The sequence below is a fragment of the Diabrotica virgifera genome, chromosome 8 (genome assembly GCF_917563875.1).
Source record: "Diabrotica virgifera virgifera chromosome 8, PGI_DIABVI_V3a".
Classification (NCBI taxonomy): domain Eukaryota; kingdom Metazoa; phylum Arthropoda; class Insecta; order Coleoptera; family Chrysomelidae; genus Diabrotica; species Diabrotica virgifera.
Window position 1 is genome coordinate 157,734,638 of NC_065450.1, and position 20,664 is coordinate 157,755,301.

Genomic DNA, 20,664 nt, shown 5'->3' on the forward strand with positions numbered 1-20,664 from the left:
ATCCAGCTGAACAGGTAAAGAACCTACCTTTTATGTAGTTTATAATCTGAGAGGATGGAATATTTTACCAAAATATTCCATCCTCTAAGTTTACAATAGACCTTTTCTACCTGTCCTCAAAAGATCGGTATTTTTAACTCGTGGCAACGTCGAAAAGCGGCAAAATGATGGGAAATACACATTTTTATGTGGTGGAAGTCAAAATGGTTATGAAGTGTAAAAATTTTTGTATATAATTTAAATTTTTAAAATTAAAATTTTAGAAAACTGAGAACGATACAGGGCGTTAAAAAATGCGCTCAACAAACATACACGAATTAAAATTCGAAAATAATAGTATTTCTTGGTGATGCCAAATGACTGCAACATGAAAAGATGACATAATGATAGCGGGATGTATATATATATATATATATATATATTGATGTGATCTTGATTATTGATATGAGATAATATTCTTATATGTTACTTAATTTAATCAATGTATTAATACTAATCTAATTAATTAACCAGATCACATATCAATATGTTTTCAATCTCAGGGCGAATTATAAATTAATTACTTACTTCCGTGGCTTCTAAATATTTCTTAATGGTTCCTAATCGGGATAGAAAAGAAAAGAGTAAAAAAAATACACATATGGGTTACAATTATAATCAAAATATTTTTTATGTTATTTAAAAGGCAATCAATGCTTAATATTTGCTATTTCTTATTATTCTTAAACATAACATTTACAAATGGGAATCTTATTTCCTTTTGGTTTTCAATTGAAAGTTTTTATTAACATTTAACTATTAGGAGTTATTAGGAACAACTCTATTTAAGTTTGATGAAGCTTTTCTGATATTATTGATTATGTTATTCAATTTTTTATATGGAATTTAATACGAAAAACCCATACATTCATGTCCAAACAAATGAGACTGACCTTTTCCTGGTGAACTGAAAATGTCCTCACACAAGACCCTTTCCTGCTATCCTTGGCTGCGATCAAACCTCGTCCTGGCTTCCAGTGATGTTCTCCTTTGAAAAACTAGCTCGAATAGCTCTCGTTCCTGCTTTTGTCGTGATGCTGTGTTCTACCTTTTTCGAAACTGCTATCAGCTACCGGGACACTGTGGGCTCAAGGAGGTTCTTTTACTCTCGACCTGGCCTACTTCTCGTTCCACGATAGATACTCCACACTCACGGAACTACACCGGCTTTCTCACTCCTCGAACACTACCGTCTGCTACTCGACTTCACTTCTCGACAGCTCAAAACATTCTGATCTCACTTTGTCATTCATTCACCTACTTTCTAAATATCCCTTCCAGATTCACAAATCAATCTTCCACCACCAACTCTCATTCGCAGTATTCCCCAAAACCAATTTTTAATCTTTCTAAATATGCTTAATGGATTTCAAAAGAAAATATTTAATTCCCATTCTAACTTACTTTCTATTATTTACAAATTTTAATGACCTATTCTCTCTTTCAAATGAGTCTTATTCAGCATAGGCTAATGATCGAAACCTTCCGCGAAAAACGATAATGAACTATCATCTATTTCACTGAGTTTTATTTAGCATAGGCTAATGATCGACCTTCCGCGAAGAAACGATAATGGTACGCGTCATTCACTTTGTTTATTCTAAGCACATTGTTCCGAGTTTCGTACGCTTATTCTAATCACTTCTTAAAATTACATATAACAATTTGTTGTATACAGGTTGTTTTAAATTTATATGCCCGTGGTTGAGAAAATTGAAAATATTTTATATTAAAGTGAATTTTGTTTATAATTATCAAATTTTAATTTTTATATCTAATAGAAATATAACAAATCCCCGCCTTGTATTCGATAAAATTTATCTGCATTTTTAAATAAATTTTCTCGAGGCAAAACCAACTCCCTGTATATTTTCTTACTTTAATCTATGTCTTATACCCTAACTTACTATCTACTTCATGTAATTCTGTCTTTTATTCGTGATATTTGTATACATCGTGAATATTATAAATTCCTCGGATCTTTTCCGAGTTCCTGTGCCTCAACTCATAACTATTTATCCCATTTTCATTATTCACGATGTACGGGCCTTCGAAAACAGGCATCAACTTTGCGCAAATGCCCCCAGGAAGATTTGATACTCGTAATGCCCTCACGAGTACTTTTTCACCCTTTTGGAAAGTCACTGGTCTTCTTTTTCTATTTTGTTCCTGTCTTCGCTGCCAAATTCATTTCCACTGTTTGTTCTTTACCTGATTCGTCCGTATTTTGTTTCTCATGTTCCTTGTCCTGTTCTTTTTCTTTTTCTTCTGTTAGTTTCATCGTATTATTTTTAAAATCTATCACTACATGTTTTTCTGCCAATTCGTCCACTCCTACTATCATGTCATGTGACATGTTTGGCATTATTACACATTGTAGTGCATACATATTCTTGCCCAGTCGTACCATTACTCGTATGCCTTCATTTATAGTTGCCAATGTCCGTTTGTTTGCGCCCACTAAATTTACCCTAGGTATTTTATAAATTAAATTTGTTAAGTTAACTTCTTCTATTAGTTTTCTGTTGACCAATGTTATTTCAGATCCAGTGTCTATCATAATTTTAATTGGTTTCTCGTTGATAAATCCATCCACAAATTTTAAATTAACTCCATTTTTCTTTTCGTTGTTTCCTGCCAATTTAATAAACTCCTTGGGGTGACAAAAGATTCCTGTTTGATTTTTGGTTTTTAGTGAGCGCCGTCGTGAAAAGACGCCGGTTGCTCATCGTTGTTTATATTTTCGTCATAATGTCTCTCTCCGTCATATTCATCTGTCTGGGTATTATTTACTTCTCTTCTATTTTCTCTTGGTCTGTCGGATCTGTTTCGGTTTTCTCGATATCCCTGTTCATTTTGTCTACCATTATTTCTGTTTTCTTGATTTGAGCGTGTGGTGTTTCTATTCTGGTATTCTCGATTTCTGTCCTCATTCCATTGCCTATTTCTTTGTTCATAATTTCCTCTTCCGTTGTCTCTATTTTCGTTTTCCCTTCTGGGATTAAAATCTCGTCTTGTATAGTCCCTCCTATTTTGATTTCTATCTCTGTAATCTTGTGTTTCTCTGGGCCTGTAATCTTCTCGCGACCTTCTTGATTTTCTTTCTCTTAGACGTGATTCTCTTATTTGTAGGAATTGGCATAAACTATCTATGTCTTTGTAATTTTGCAATGTGATATGGTCTTCCAGCGTTTCCTCGAAATGTCTTGCAATCAGTTCGACTAATTGTTCCGATGAGTAATTATATTGTAAATGTTTTGCATTATTGTAAATTTGCAAAGCATATGTCCTTTCTGATACACCCATCCTATCATTGTATTTCCCATTTTGCAATTCCTTGTTAATTTCCAATTGTTGGACCTTTCCCCAGAAATAATTCAAAAATGTTTGTTCAAATTGTTGCCAATTGCCGAATTCTTCTTCTTTACTATCGAACCATAGGCTTCCTTCATATTTGAGATGGTTTCTGATAGTTTCTTTTGCTGTATCGAAATTTCCGATGTGTTGTATTTTCTTTTTCAGGCTATTTATGAACGGCACTGGGTGTAATCTTCTTACATCCCCGCCAAATCTTATCTTCACGTCATCTGTGCTATGTATAACCATTTCTCTTCTTTCTCCGACATTTTGTTGAGTATTGATTTCTGCAATCTTTCTTTCCACTTCTTCTATGTCTGCTTGAATAGCGTTTTGCAACTTGTTTTCCAAACTTTCCATTTCTTTTTTCTGGCAATTCGTTATCTCATTTATTTTGCTTTTGATTTCTTTAATCTCTGTCTCTTGTTGTTGCATGTGATCTTTAATTTTCACTTCATACTTTTCTATGCGTTCCTCCATTTTCTTGTTGTTCTCTTCTATTGCTTGTTTCATTTTTTGTTGTGTCTCATCCATTTTTTGATCCAATTTTTGTTGTGTTTCATCCATTTTTTGTTGTGTTTCATCCATTTTTTGTTGTGTTTCATCCATTTTTTTATCCACTTTATCCATTTTCTTTGATGTTTCATCCATTTTTTGATCCAATTTTTGTTGTGTTTCATCCATTTTCTTTGATGTTTCTTCCTGATTTTTATCCATTGTTCGTTTTGCTTCATCCATTTTTTGTGACTGGAGTTGCATAAGTTGTAATATCTTTTCTAATTCTGACAATTCTTTTTTTCCTGTTTCCATGATTGTTGTGTTTAAGATATCTTCTTGGTCTGAATTTTCCTCTTGATCTGAATGTTCTTTTTGTTTTTTGTTGTCTTTGCTTTGGCTTCTTGTCACAGACATTTGTTTTCAAGAAGTACTATCCCCGCCAAATGTGAAATTTTAATAGTATGTTACCCAAAACCACTTTTTCTCACCCAAATATTATAAATTGTCAATAAATATATCAAATGTAAATATCGTAAAATTAAAATATTAAATCAGTTATGCAAAATTTGTACCTAAAGAGATCTAAAATTTTATGTTATTCAATGTAAGTATCTCACTTTTTACCACAGGCATATAAATTTTCAAATACCGGCTTTACTCTTTCTATCCTTCAAATTTGCCACTAGAAATATTTTTCAATGCTTTCCACGTTGGACGACAGTTGATGTGATCTTGATTATTGATATGAGATAATATTCTTATATGTTACTTAATTTAATCAATGTATTAATACTAATCTAATTAATTAACCAGATCACATATCAATATGTTTTCAATCTCAGGGCGAATTATAAATTAATTACTTACTTCCGTGGCTTCTAAATATTTCTTAATGGTTCCTAATCGGGATAGAAAAGAAAAGAGTAAAAAAAATACACATATGGGTTACAATTATAATCAAAATATTTTTTATTTTATTTAAAAGGCAATCAATGCTTAATATTTGCTATTTCTTATTATTCTTAAACATAACATTTACAAATGGGAATCTTATTTCCTTTTGGTTTTCAATTGAAAGTTTTTATTAACATTTAACTATTAGGAGTTATTAGGAACAACTCTATTTAAGTTTGATGAAGCTTTTCTGATATTATTGATTATGTTATTCAATTTTTTATATGGAATTTAATACGAAAAACCCATACATTCATGTCCAAACAAATGAGACTGACCTTTTCCTGGTGAACTGAAAATGTCCTCACACAAGACCCTTTCCTGCTATCCTTGGCTGCGATCAAACCTCGTCCTGGCTTCCAGTGATCTTCTCCTTTGAAAAACTAGCTCGAATAGCTCTCGTTCCTGCTTTTGTCGTGATGCTGTGTTCTACCTTTTTCGAAACTGCTATCAGCTACCGGGACACTCTGGGCTCAAGGAGGTTCTTTTACTCTCGACCTGGCCTACTTCTCGTTCCACGATAGATACTCCACACTCACGGAACTACACCGGCTTTCTCACTCCTCGAACACTACCGTCTACTACTCGACTTCACTTCTCGACAGCTCAAAACATTCTGATCTCACTTTGTCATTCATTCACCTACTTTCTAAATATCCCTTCCAGATTCACAAATCAATCTTCCACCACCAACTCTCATTCGCAGTATTCCCCAAAACCAATTTTTAATCTTTCTAAATATGCTTAATGGATTTCAAAAGAAAATATTTAATTCCCATTCTAACTTACTTTCTATTATTTACAAATTTTAATGACCTATTCTCTCTTTCAAATGAGTCTTATTCAGCATAGGCTAATGATCGAAACCTTCCGCGAAAAACGATAATGAACTATCATCTATTTCACTGAGTTTTATTTAGCATAGGCTAATGATCGACCTTCCGCGAAGAAACGATAATGGTACGCGTCATTCACTTTGTTTATTCTAAGCACATTGTTCCGAGTTTCGTACGCTTATTCTAATCACTTCTTAAAATTACATATAACAATTTGTTGTATACAGGTTGTTTTAAATTTATATGCCCGTGGTTGAGAAAATTGAAAATATTTTATATTAAAGTGAATTTTGTTTATAATTATCAAATTTTAATTTTTATATCTAATAGAAATATAACAATATATATATATATATATATATATATATATATATATATATATATATATATATATTATTATCTATTTAAAATAATTTATATTTATTTATTATTTATTTATTCCACGTTGGTTGAGCCAATTATTATATATTTAATAATGATAACAATAATGATGATGACTCATAATAACTATAATTATTATAATTAATTTTTTTTTTTATTTAGTTTTTATTATTTAATGATTTAATAAAATTATTAAAAGATTTAATTTAATTTTATAATTTTAATTATTTTATATTTAATTTATACAATTTTTTTTTATTTATATTATTATTAAACACATTTTGTTATATCATTATTGAAATTTTTATTTATTGATTTGTATCGAATCTGTTGGGCGCCATCTATTGAGAAATTGTTGTACCTACCAGCTCAGTCAATGTCTGAATCCATATATTGCAGGAAACTCTTTTCTTTAGAGGTGTGGGATGAAATTAATTCTATAAGAGGGATTAAGGACAAAACTGTAAAAATATGTAACCAAAAACAATTGAAGACCACACTGTGATGAAAAATTTCGTAAATATATTTAAATGAAAGAAAAATACGCTTAATGCAACATCAATCTCGGTAAATACATAGAATAGTGTTAAATGTTTAATATTATAACATGTATATGATACATACTCTGGTTTATATATTTTTAATTCGCCACATGAAGGGATATGAAAACAAAATGAAAGTTCAATGACTCTGAAAATTTGTGTGATTATGGAATATAAACCAATTTATGTAAGTAAGGAATATTTCTCTCTTAAATTTATTTTACCAAAACGGTAAATGATACTAAACTTATTAAATTTTTATTTTTATTATGCATGCTTTTCTCTTTAAATTTTTGTTAATCATGATATCATGTTAAAGTTTTGTAATGTCACCTGATAATTGTCCATCGAAGATGTTCGAACTGTTTCAACACTCCCAGATGCTGCTATACATTGAAATTCCGGATCTCCCCAGGTCCATTCAGCTTACAATCTTATTTTTAGTAACTTTCTAAAGTCAAATCTGCTTGGAAACACTTTCCATACGAAAAGTAACTCTTAATGTTTGTTTTTCACTACTTTTTGATTACATTTTCCGAAAATTTATATTTTAAAATCCAAATCTTTTGGGAATAGCTTCACAAAGCGTCTGTTCCCTCTGAAAATCTCGAACCTTCTGCTAAATTCAAATTTTTAAGCTTGGCGTCGTTTTTACAGCCAATCATATTTAAATAAATTAATAATTCATGCTTTGGAAATTTAAATGAACCAATAAGATAATTTTACAAATTATGACATTTAGTCAAAAGGGTATTTTTTATCTAAAATTTGGAAATATATGCCTAAATGGTGATTTTATTCTCTTATTTGAGTAAAATTGAATTAAAGAATTGAATTCATTGAACTTTATAGATTCTTTTCATATATTTTGCATATCTGAGGATACTCCCAATAAGTTTTTACAGCTACTTTAAGCGAACACTGTCCGTACACTTTCTATACCTTTAGTCACTACCTCTACAAATTAAAGTCCAAATATTTTCACTATTAATACATATAAAGTACTGAAATAACTTTCATATTATTCAGAAATAAATTACCAATCGATAGTGCATTAGCCATATCTCAGAAAATCATTTTTCTTTGTTAAAATTGATATCGAATTCTGACATTTCCCAAACCTACAACTTTAATGAGCTATTTTCAATATTTTGATCAAATTAACATTAATAAAATCTAAAATTGATCTAACTATTATTCTAAATTTTTAGATTGGAGCCTCTTCTAAGATACTTTCATAAATTTACAAACTTAACCAAATCATGGAGACCGTAGTACATCAATGAACATTTTCTCCAAATGATCTTTAGAAAAAGTAAATTTTTATGATTATTCAACAGAAACAAAGTCATCATGGAACAAATTTGTAAGTTATTCTTTTGGTAAGACTAAATTTCAAACTATTGCATGTTTAGCAACAAATTCATACATTCTATGCCTTTTAAATAGCTTCCTTTATATAGTACGGTCTATTTCAAACTTTCTTGTTACTTAAACTGTATAACTCTAAATAAATTCATTCTATAACTATTAAATCAATTAAAATGCAACTTTAACTTCAATTCCCTTTAGTACTCTCATTCTATTCAACTCTCCAAACCAATCACGTCTCTCGAACAAAACCTATATCAAAATACTTACTTAACTGCTTTGGCATTGCAAAATCATTAAATTGTTTATTATTTAACTTATTCTATCATTTTGGTATCTTAAAATCATGACAACTTGCCCTAAATGAAAAATTTACAATTTTTCTAAATCAAATTTAAATTTTTCATTTAAAATTTTAAACTATTCACTAATCATATTTAAAAAAATTATACTACATCTTATTATCTGTAACTTATCTATGGTAATATTTATACAAATCATTTATATTAAAAATGCCCCTAGATCTCCCTTCATCTATATATTCTAATTCATATGAATTTTGTCCGTTATTATTCTTTACTCTATATGGACCTTCGAAAATTGGCATAAGCTTTGCACACATATTTTCCCTAATGTTAGATATTCTATGTGCCCTTAACAAAACTAGATCTCCTGCTTCAAAATTGATTTTTCTGCCCTTCATCTTCTTAACCATTCTATTCAAATATTTTTCTCCACTCCGTTGTATTTTCCTATTGACTTGTTCCATTATTTGCCTATATGTCAAGTCATTTTGTACTATCCATGGTCTGTCTGGTTGCTGTCCCGTCATTAAATAATATGGAGATTGTTCAGTGACTGTATTAGGTAGAAAATTCATATTATTTTCTATAACTGGTAAATGTTGTGCCCAATCTGTATGTTCTTGTACATAAATTCTTAAGAATTTTATAATCTCCTGTATATATCTCTCTGATGGATTTGATTGAGGATGTCTAATGCTTGTAAAATTAAGTTGGATGTTATTCCGTTGACAAAATTGTTTGAATCTTACACTTTGAAAATACGTAGCATTGTCTGCTATTACTGTTCTGGGTTTACCTACATTATTAAAATAATCTGAAAATGCTGACTTTATTACCTCAACATTAGTCCTGTTGGTTGGATATAATTTTATGAATTTTGAAAAAATATCAACTACAATAAAAACATGTTTCTCATCTGCTTCTGTTGGTATCAACTGTCAAAAAATCTATTGCAACAATTTCTAATGGTTCAGTAGCCAAAATGTTCTTAGGTGTGTTAAAATTAATGATATTTCGATGCTTATTTCTTTGACATATGTCACATTGCTTAGTAATATTTTTAATTATTATTTTGTCCTGTTTACTAATGTAATTCTCCCTAAACATCAACCAAATTTTCCTACTACCTGCATGTCCATTATTTACATGCAAATTTAATAAAATCTCCTGTGCCAGGTTTTGTGAAATGACATAACATTCCTGTTGTTTTATTTTCTTTATGTAAAAGTTATTTATGAACAATGTCCTTCTTTTGTCATGTTCTGTTAAAGTCAGTTGATCTTGTCTAATTGTCTCTATTGAAAATAATCCATCTATTTCATTCATCACATTAATTCCAATGTATATCCTGTTTCCATCCTCATGTCGAATTTCATTATCTCTTGACAATGCATCTGCGACTATATTCAATTTGCCTGAGATATACTTTATTTCAAAATCATACTCTTGAAGTAACAACGCCCCCCTATGTATGCGATTATTTAATAAGCGATTATTCATGACATTAATTAATGATAAATGATCTGTCTCTATAAAGAATTTACCACCTAATAAATAAAAACGTAACTTATTAACACAAAACACTATACTAGCAAATTCTAACTCTCCTACACTATAACCTTGTTCGTATGATCTAGTCAAACGAGATACAAAACTAATCGGTACTTCACATTCATTTTGATATTGTAATAATACTCCTGACAACTTATGCATAGATGCATCTGTTCGTAAAGTAAATGGCAAGCTGTAATCTGGATGGTATATCTTTAAATTTTGACAAAATTGATTTTTTTATGTTATCAAATGCAAATTGTTGTTCCATACCCCAATACCATTTTACTCCTTTCTTGAGCAAATGATTTAAAGGTACTATCTTTTGGCTCAAATCAGGCACAAGCCTTTTAAAATAATTGATTAAACCAAGAAAACCACGCAAATTTTTAATATTTTTAGGGGTAGGATATTCTTTTATTCTATCCACTCTCTCCTCATCCATTGAAACTCCTAAATTATCTATTTTATACCCCAGAAAGGTAACACTATCTTGGAAAAATTGACATTTCTTTATATTGATTTTAAGACCCGCTAAATCTAATTCTTTTAATAGTATCTCAATATGTTTTAGGTGTGAATGTTCGTCTTTTGACAGTATTATAATATCATCAATGTAGTGAAGGATAAAATCATCATACTTATTTAAAATATTATGGAGAGTTTAATATTTAAAATACAGGAGAATTTATATTAATATTTAAGATATTATATTTAAAATACAGGATAAATAAATTACAAATACTTTATTCAAAATACAGGAGAACATTTTAATGGTAATTGATTTCTATTCCTCTTACATGTACCATTGCATTTGCCTAAAGTTACGTAGAAAAAAGTTACAGAACAGTATTTGCGAAATAACAAGGAAAATTGTCCAAAATTGCTGTGAGTGGCGAAATTTGAAAAATCATATTTCGAAAACTGTAAATCCTAATTTCCTCTACCAAACATCATTTTAAAGATAAAATATGTAAGTTTGTTTTCTGTGAAGCAATGTCTATACCTATATCCCCGTGAACAAAAGTTATGGGACAAAAAACAAAATTTCTGTCTTTTGGGTTTCTTTGTGCTTATTCTTTTGAATATATTTTTGTAAAAAAAAGTATTTTTGACTTTAAAAAGTTATATTTAGATAGAAAATTTAACTAGGAATAATTTTTATCTAGACGTGTTTGTACCAAAAGTGCATGGAACTCACCCTAATATAACCTGTGCCCAGTGACTAATTCACCCATTTTTCAAAAACGCACCCCTTTAAATGGTAGCACTTCCCGGTTTTTTTATATATAGAGTTTCATTGACCATATGAAATAATAAAACCCCGTTAACGTTTTAATTCCTTTCTATAGTACATAATCAATAGCCTAGTTTTAAAGTCAACCGCATCAAAAATTTCAATGTAAAAAGAATAATGTTTAAATTGTTTAATAATGTTTAAATTGTTTTTATTTATTTATGTTTTTTTTTGTTAGTCAGTTCTGCCACCTCTAGTCAATGCTTCGATGTGCGTGGGCATGCCCCTAAAAAAATTGTCAATATTTTGTTATGGTAGTTGCTCCATTTGTCAAGAGCAGCTTGTACTAGCTGTGCGGTGTTTTATGGACTATCATGGCGGGTTTAAATTTTTCGTTTAAGCATATTCCACAAACACTCTATCTATAGGGTTAAGGTCGGGTGAGCAAACATGCCACTCCAAACAAGGGATATCTTCTGCTTCAATGAAGTATGTAGTCAATCTAATGGTATGTGGAGGTGCATTATCATGCATGAAAATTAAATTTTCTCCTGTTTTACCTCTCCAAAGCCTAACTACAGATTATCAACATATCTACGAGCTGTTAAAGTTGATTGGATGAAAATTAAAGGAATTTTTTTACGGATCACAATACCTCTCCAGAACATTACACTTTTATATATGTATGTGAACAGATCTGGCAGTTTTTGTTCTTGCTTGTCTTCCTCGATCTCTAGGTACACGAATTCGTCGGTCATCTGATTTTACACAAATTCTTCCTTTTTCTGAAAATAGCACATTTTGTCAATTCCCACTTTTCCAGTTTTGGTGTTGAAGACACCGATTTAGGCGATCAATCTTGTGCTGTCTGGATAACCCGGAAACCCATAACTGTCTTCTGCTGTATACTTATTGGCACGAACTCTTATCTTGTTCTCATCGCTTCAACTGAAACAGTTACATCTGTGGCTTCCAAAAGCTGCCTTTGGAGCTGCAGGTAAGAAATGGTTGGATCTCTTCTAGCTGATTAAACAATAAAACGATCGTGGCGAGCCGTTATTACTGTTTGGCGACTTTCCCTTGCTTTATTTTTGAGCTCTCCTAATTCCTGTTACCTAGCATAGGTTTAGGACAGAACGCCCTATATTACGCTTAGCTCTACAGCTATGCCCCTCTGAGAACATTCCTTGCTCCACAAGACCAATAATTTTCCCATTGTATGTCCGATAACCCCATATAAGGCATATTTTCGTTTTTGGACGCAAAAGTTAGTTTATTTATTTTCGTTCAATTTGCAACTCATGCAATTATTAACCTATACCGTACCGCGCTGTACTAACCGATTGTCTTATCGATATGTATATTTTCAAACAAACCTTTATTCTTTTCAACAATAACAAGTTTTTGAATACAGGGGGATTCCATATAAGTTTGGTTGTGTATGTCATCGTGTTAGCCAGTTCAGTCTGCTGCCATATGTGTTTAGTGGTTAGGGTGGTGCGAAGAAAGTCAAGTTGATAATCCAGTATGGCTATAGTGCGAAAAAGTTGCGATTGGTAATTACAAGAATAACAAAACAAAAATTATTCAAATTGGAATTTACCTTCCGATCCCGCAACGGGCCTAAAAATTATGAAAAAATTAAATTTTACCTTTTTTTCGGAAATTTTTATTTATTCTCCATGTACATTTTATTTATCGCTATAGTAAAATTTATTTACAGTTTGTATGGTTGAGTAATAAAAACAATAGTTTTGCGCACTTATCGAATATCTTCCGATCCCGCGAGGTCAATCAAAATCTATAAAAATGTGAAATTGTTGATGATTTTTATAAATTAAAAAAACATTAAGGGCCGGTTGTTCGAACGCTAATCAGCATTGATCACTATCAAATACTTAATTATTGTCACAACTGTCAATGTCAACTTTGGTTGGGTTGCCGAAAACATAATTATTGATAACAATTATGAAATAGTTAATCGATTATGTTAATAATTGTTATGTTAATTGACTAACTAATCTCATAATTATAATTAACTATGTTTTCAGCAACCCAACCAAAGTTGACATTGACAGTTGTGACAGTAATTAAATATTTGATAGTGATCAATGTTGATTAGCGTTCGAACAACCGGCCCTTAGTCTTATTTTTCTGTTACATTGTGAAGCTCTTAGCTTGTTTATATATTGTATAATAATATTTAAACGACCCGGAACTCACAACAAGAAGGTGGTTGCACTTTTTACTCCACCCACACCCTTCTCTCCATACAACCAATGAGTGTGTGGTTTTTACAGTGCCGGCAAAAAAAAACTTTACATTGCCAAATAAATCACCCAATTTGAAGACAATTTGCATGCGTTCTCTCTGCGCTTGGTGTGGAGGGTAGGGGAGGGGTGATAGCGTACTTGCGGCGGCAATTATCTGTAGTTTACGGACTGCTTGGCTTATTTAGGGTATTATGCGCATTTGCACTGTAAACAGTTGGCTTTGTGCGGGTAGTCAGTGTTAAACTTCTTTTCATTTACCGCGTAATGTTTGAGATCGTCAAATTCTAAATTGAACTGACAAATATGGGTCGAAAGAAACTCACAAAAGAGGAGAAGGTTTGTGCTTTAACATTACTGGAGAAAGGAGACTCTGTAATTACCGTAGTACGTGATATTGGTGCTTCAAGAGGAGCTATTTATCAACTGGAACGTTCGGCTGCAACGTTTCAGTTGATAAATAGCCCCTCTTGAAACACCAATATCACGTGCTACGGTAATTACAGAGTCTCCTTTCTCCAGCAATGTTAAAGCACGAACCTTCTCCTCTTTTGTGAGTTTCTTTCGACCCATATTTGTCAGTTCAATTTAGAATTTGACGATCTCAAACTTTACGCGGTAAATGAGAAGAAGTTTATCCCTGACTACCCGCACAAAGCCAACTGTTTACAGTGCAAATGCGCAGAATACACTAAATAAGCCAAGCGGTTCGTAAACTACAGATAATTGCCGACGCAAGTACGCTATCCCCGTCCCCTACCCTCCCCACCATGTGCAGATAGAACGCATGCAAATTGTCTTCAAATTTGGTAATTTATTTGGCAATGTAAAGATTTTTTTTGCCGGCAATGTACATTATTTACATAGTACATTTCTTTTTCATTTGTTTGTATCCAGCTTTTAAACGTCAACTTTGAATTTTGATTTGTTGGTAAAATCTGGCAGCATGGACCTTGATTTAAGTGTTGCCTTGATGAATCCATCTCTTGATTGGGTCCCATATATGTACATTAGACGATACTTCCGTGACCAACTCTACGTACCGCTAGACAGCTTGCGTATGACAGGGATGGTTTTATACATTCCAGTCTGGCGTGTTGCCTGATATAATGTAGGAACTTATATCCTCATTTGAAACGCTTTGAAAAACTGGAGGAGGAGATAGTTTTGCAACATTCCAATCTAATATTTCAGTGTAGTCCTGTGCTTCAAAATTTAAACTAGAAAAGATGAAATTTCTAATACGTTTGCCCTTGGCTTTAGTTTATCCGTCTTTTAACACTCTCCTTAGCCCTAGCTCTCTAATGTGTTTCCTTTCTCCCTACTGCTTGAAATTTTGAAGCGCGGGACTAAACTGAAATAATAGACTGGAATATAATGTTGCAAAACTATTGCAGACTGTTGCAAAACTATCTTCTCCACCACTTCTTCGAAGTGTCAAATGAAGATATAAGTTCTTGCATTACATCGGGCGACATACCAGACTAGAATGTACAAAACTATCCCTGACATAAGCAAGCTGATGAGAGGTGCCTAAAGTTGGTCACGGAAGCATCGTCTAATGCAGGGGATGAAAACCAGTCGATGGCGACCCCTAGGTCAGTCGATCGATGGCAAGAAAAGATTATCTACCTACCTATCTATTCCCGTCCTAAATATTACAAAAATTCCTAGTCAGTAGATCCCAGAGAATTAGAAAGGCAGACAGTAGATCTCGAGTCCGATGAAGTTGGTCACCCCTGGTCTAATGTATGTGGGCCCCAATCAAGAGATGGACTCATAAGGGCAACACTTAAATCAAGGTCCATGCTGCCAGATTCTACCACCAAATCACAATACAAAGTTGACGTTTAAAAGCTGGATACAAGCATAAAAAAGAAATTTACTATGTAAATAATGTAAAAATCACACTCATTGGTTGGTTGGAGAGAAGGGTGTGTGTGGGGCTAGAAGTGCAACCACCTCCTGGTTGTGAGTTCTGGGTTGTTTAAGTATTGTCATACAATATATAAACAAGCGAAAAACTTCACAATGTAGGAGAAAATGAGATAACTAAATGTTTTTTAATTTATAAAATCATCGAAAATTTCAAATATTTATAGATTTTGATTGACCTTGCGGGATCGGAAGATATTCGTTAGATGCGTAAAACTGTTGTTTTTATTACTTAACCATGTAAACTGTAAATAAATTTTACTATAGCGATAAATAAAACGTACATGGAGGATAAATAAAAATTTCCGAAGAAAAGGTAAAATTTCATTTTTGTCATAATTTTTAGGATCGGAAGATAAAGTCCGATTTTAATAAATTTTGTTTTGTTTTTCTTGCAATTACCAATCTGAACTTTTCCGTACTATAGCGATACGGGATTATCAACTTGACTTTTTTCGCACCACCCTATTGGTGGTATCAATTTTGTCGTATACTGAGAAAAGTGCACCCAGAAAAGTTCTTTCAGGGTTTCAGGCATATTTTGTATATTCCTATTGTTTCATGAATCGAACAAATACCTACCTAAACAATTTTAGATTCAAGAAACTTTCTTTCGCAATAATAACTACTTCTGCAAATTTCAAATATTGTACGACATTTTGTACTTATAGTAGGGAAGGAAAGTAATAGTATGCTAAATTTGCAGATACTCGCAATTATACGTTATGGGGACCTATTGGGTTGTGAAAATTAGGTCCTAAAAACTTAAGTAGTTTTTCGTTTAAGTGGGGACTTTCTATTTTTGAAGTTATACTTCTTTAGGCACGAGGGTAAATTTTTCATTTTACTGGGCGCATGCGCACACCGATAGTATGGTACAAACGTTATACGGGATCTGATTGGGTGTTAAAATCATCTGCCAATAATTGTTCAATATGGAGAATTTGGATAAACAAATTAATGTTGTGTATATTACTTTTTATTGTTGTGATGGCAGAGAAAAACCAAGTTTATAATATTGTAGTGAGTTTTTAAACAGTTTTTAAAAGCGACAGGTACGTAATAATTGTAAGTGTTTCAGTATCCTAACAAAAAGTTTCATAGGTACCTACCTACCTATTTGGAAAATTTAAAAAAACCTACCAAAATAGTATGTAATGCTTTGATTTACACAATTTGATTACCATCAAAATTTCTATCAATATTCACCTAATAATAATATATTGTTTTCTTACTCTATGTTTTGTTGTATTTCTTTCAATTCTAAATAATTTCAATTCAAAATCAAAATAATTTGATTAAATTCAGAACCGTCAAAAGTTTAATCCGTTTAGTTAGTTGATCTTCGCACATGATGACACATTATGGCCTCCGTGGGTAAAAGTTTAAGGTGACTGAATTTCAATACTAACTGCGCCGACAAGCGGGTTCGAACCCCAATGGAAACTTTTATTTTTTATTTTATTTATACATTTTATGATTGTAAGTTTATTTATTATATAATTTTTTTAAGAAAATACGTATTTAGTTAAAATTTTTTCCTACATTGTTCAGAAATCATTTGTGGCATTTTTCAATGTGTTTGTTTGTGTGTGTTTTATTCTTTTATTATTTTAATTTTTGGCACTGTTTTAATAAAAGTTTTTGAGAAGTTTTTTTGAGAAAAAATTTTTCGTTGAAATCATATAATAGAAGTATAACTTCTTACGTGCGTACAAAGTACACACACATTCTTTTTAATTTAATTTTCCATTTCCAACAATGGTTATTTCCGATTATAGCGCTATCTATCCAAAAGTCGAAAAAATGTCTCGAATAAAAGTTACTTATTTTTACGTAAAGAATCCAAATCTGCAATAAAAAATGGGGCTCCTCTTCAAAATTTTACAGTAACTCTCCACCCCACCTCCGCGGAGAGTCGTGTTTGGTGTCATTCGATAGATTTTTCGAAAATATTGAATACCTGTATTTTGCAGTTTCTCGTTAATTTCGCGAAATATTGCAGGGTTCCTATTTAAAATTTTTAATTTATCCCCCACCCCTCTCCGTAGGGGGTCCTGTTTGGTATCATTCGATAGATTTTTGTAAAATATTGAACAGGTATTTTTTAGTTTTTCGATCTGACGTTTACTTTTCGAAATATTCGCTTTTTTCTTCTGAAACTGTGAGAGTCACCCATTTCCTTACAGGCAGCAAAACCATAAGATTTTTAAAATATATACTGTTCTGCATGAACTTAACTTACCTTATCTTAATCTGACGATTAAGAGATTTTCTAAGGATAGATTTTTTTCGGACACCCTCAAACGAACTTCCTTGTATTAAGATCCAATATATTATGGTAGCAGTACATTTACATGGTACAAGATTTCTCCCCATGTGATAATCTAACGCGCTCGAGTAACTGCAAAAATCCCCGCTTGGGCTCCACTACCATTATCTACTAGTTCATTAAATTTGACATTTATCAATCAAAGAAAACCATGACTTGACTATTGTTGTCATAGTTATTAAACCAATTGTGTATCAAAATGTAGTGGAAATTGCATGCTGAAGTTTTCTTATTTTCTTATGTAATATAAGGTGTAAGTAGTAATGTAGGTACATAAACAAGGCATCGAAAAAATATTACAAAATATTTCAAAATTTAAATTTATTAAAATACAGATTTTCATTTTACATTAACTTAACGTTACTTGGTAAATTAACATTACTTATTTTCAGTCCATTGCTGCCTAAAAAACTATATGTTTCTAGTGTTTTGGTCTTACTAACATTCGAGTTCCATATAAAAAGTATCCATCTGGAGATGAAATTTTGTCCCAGTTCATACCTTTTCGCTTTATTTCCTCGAAGTGTTTCATATTTCGATGTTGTCCATTAGGATTGCTGGCATAACAATTGTTATACCACCAACCACCCACTGCAAGAAAATAGCATTAGTTGTTAAAAAATTAAAAAGCAGAAACTTTGAAAATATTACTACACAGAGTATCTAATTTATGCAAAAAGTGTAGAGTGAAAAAAAAAACAGTTTATGAATGTGTTGCATACAAAAATTTTTCTACAGTCGTATACAAATAAGTAATTCGACTTCGTAAGTCGTAGGTTTTCACCCAAAATAATCGAAAGTAGAACTGGAAGTCGATATTTAAACCCTTCGTGTAACTTTTATTACCTAATTGTTTAAACAGAAATGACTTCGAAATCGAAACTAAAGATTTAAACTCGACTTTTCAATACGCTTCGATTGATATGTTACATGTATTTCTGCTACTATAATATGGCACATCCGGTTAGAACCTTTTAACTGGAAATGATAGAAAAACCAAAATTTTTACATTTGTTCCCATCTTGCTAAGGCACGTCAAATGACATATATATTATACTATTTCGGTGACTTTAAATTAAGGTTGCAACTCTAAAACCCAAGTCCGAAACCAAATTTCTCATGTTTAATAACATCCTTGGGTTATGTGCTTTCATTCGACACCTCATCTGTCATTCTATTAATAACGAAGGAGTTGTATTCGAGGACGGACGGTCAGACGGACAGACAGACATGAAACCGGAAGTATATATTATTTCTCGTTTTGCGAAGACGCGTCAAATAATATATCACTTGTACTATTCCGGTGACTTTAAAACTGTACTTTCGGTCGCACTTCTAAAACTAGAAGTCCTAGGTCAAATTTCTCACCTTTAGTACCATCCTTGGATTATATGCTTTCATTTGACATCTCATTTGTCATTCTACCTGGTATAGTGACGGAGGAGTTATATTCGCGGTCGGATGGACAGACGGACAGTCAGCCTAGGTCAAATTTCTCACATTTAGTACCATTGTGACAATTAAAGGGAAAGAAGAAGAAGTAATCCACACATATAGGATTAACAAAGGCTCCGTTGCTGATAATCGGTTAGAGATGTGAAAGTGGTTCTTTACATTTTCTTATTAGATGGAAAATAGATTATAAAATAAATAATAGACAAAAAAAAAAGGGAATAGCTACTATATAGAGCTAAACTAGGGCATATTGGACAAAAAAAATTAATAATGAAGCAATATAAAGCCGAAAGGGCGCCACTTAGTGCGGCCACTGAAGGTGGATATGAGCTATTACCCCCGATTGCGTTCAACCTCCATCGATTTGCATGAAAATTGTCTTATTAAACATAACCCCATAATTAGATAGGGGGACAAATTCTAAGCAAAATTTGTTATCCTCTTCAGCCCCAAGAAAAAGTTTTTATTATTTTAACAATATTTTCTCTTTTCTCTCCTCATTTATGAAAACAATAAATGAAAATTTATAAAAACTATAAAAAAATTATTTGACAGACATAATATGACAGGTCCAGCATAATGGACATCAGGACTTAGCTTTCATATAATTTAAGTATGAAACTGAGAAAACATTTTGGTTCAGGAGAAATACACATATACATTTTGCATTTTGTACAAAAGATCTCGTCTTTTTAGTGCATTCAAGAGGTTTAGGCAACGCGATAAAAATTATATTGCTGACAGAGCATATTGGCACTGTAGATCTTTTTACAGGAATTATGGGCTCTTCATCTTCAGATGTCTCCGGTTTTCTTGAAATAGACGCACTAGCTCGTCTCCCACTTGCAGGCTTAACACCTAGAGCTAGTGACCTTCCAACATACAGCTTAAATTCCTGTAAATCCATTTCCTTTGATCATTATCGTTATCTTCATTGATGAAAAAATCGTTATCTGTCAAAATAGCCTCCAATGCACTTTCCATCACTATCCTTTTACTATCTGTAACTAATCTTAGAAAATGTGAGTATGGTAGCATATTTGGCTAACTAAGTCCCTTCTTCTTCTTCTTCTTCTTCTTCTTTTTATATAGAAATTACTCTATTTGTTTTTCAATGTGCCTCCAGTAAGTTGTCATTCCATATTTTTCGTGGTCTTCCCACTGATCGTCTTCCTATTGGGGAACCGTCTCTCGCCGTCCTTACTACTCTATTTGTTGTCATTCGACTTATGTGGTCGTTCACATATGTGTTGTCCACCTTGCATCTCCTTCGTATATCTGCACTTCTAGCTCTATCCCACATCGTCTTACCATCGATTTTTCGCAATGTTTTCATCTCTACTGTTTCTAGTATTCTTTTTGTCCTTTCTGCTAAACTAAGTCCCAATGTCCAAAATGCTGGACAAAAAGTTTAATGGACCGCTAACGTGTCCAGTTGTAATTATTTTCAAATATATATTTACCACAAATACGTCCAATCATCAAGTAACATACATTAAAAACAATCAATACTTTAAAGTACAGAAAAACACTACAACTTACTGTATTTTTGTGGAGTCATCATAACTTAAAAAGTTTCACCACATGTAACAACAAACTAC

The 20,664-nt window shown here is 32.1% G+C and overlaps 1 protein-coding gene across 1 annotated transcript in view; it reads right to left on the reverse strand.

Annotated features, from left to right (window-relative positions):
- Positions 1-17,912: 17,912 nt before the first annotated feature.
- Positions 17,913-20,664, reverse strand: part of LOC126890407 (microfibril-associated glycoprotein 4-like) — a 53,071-nt gene continuing 50,319 nt past the window's right edge. Inside the window, exon 6 of the mRNA XM_050659312.1 lies at positions 17,913-18,199. Within this exon, the coding sequence (XP_050515269.1) occupies positions 18,030-18,199 (170 nt within the window). The 3' untranslated portion in view covers positions 17,913-18,029. The remainder of the gene's footprint in view (positions 18,200-20,664) is intronic.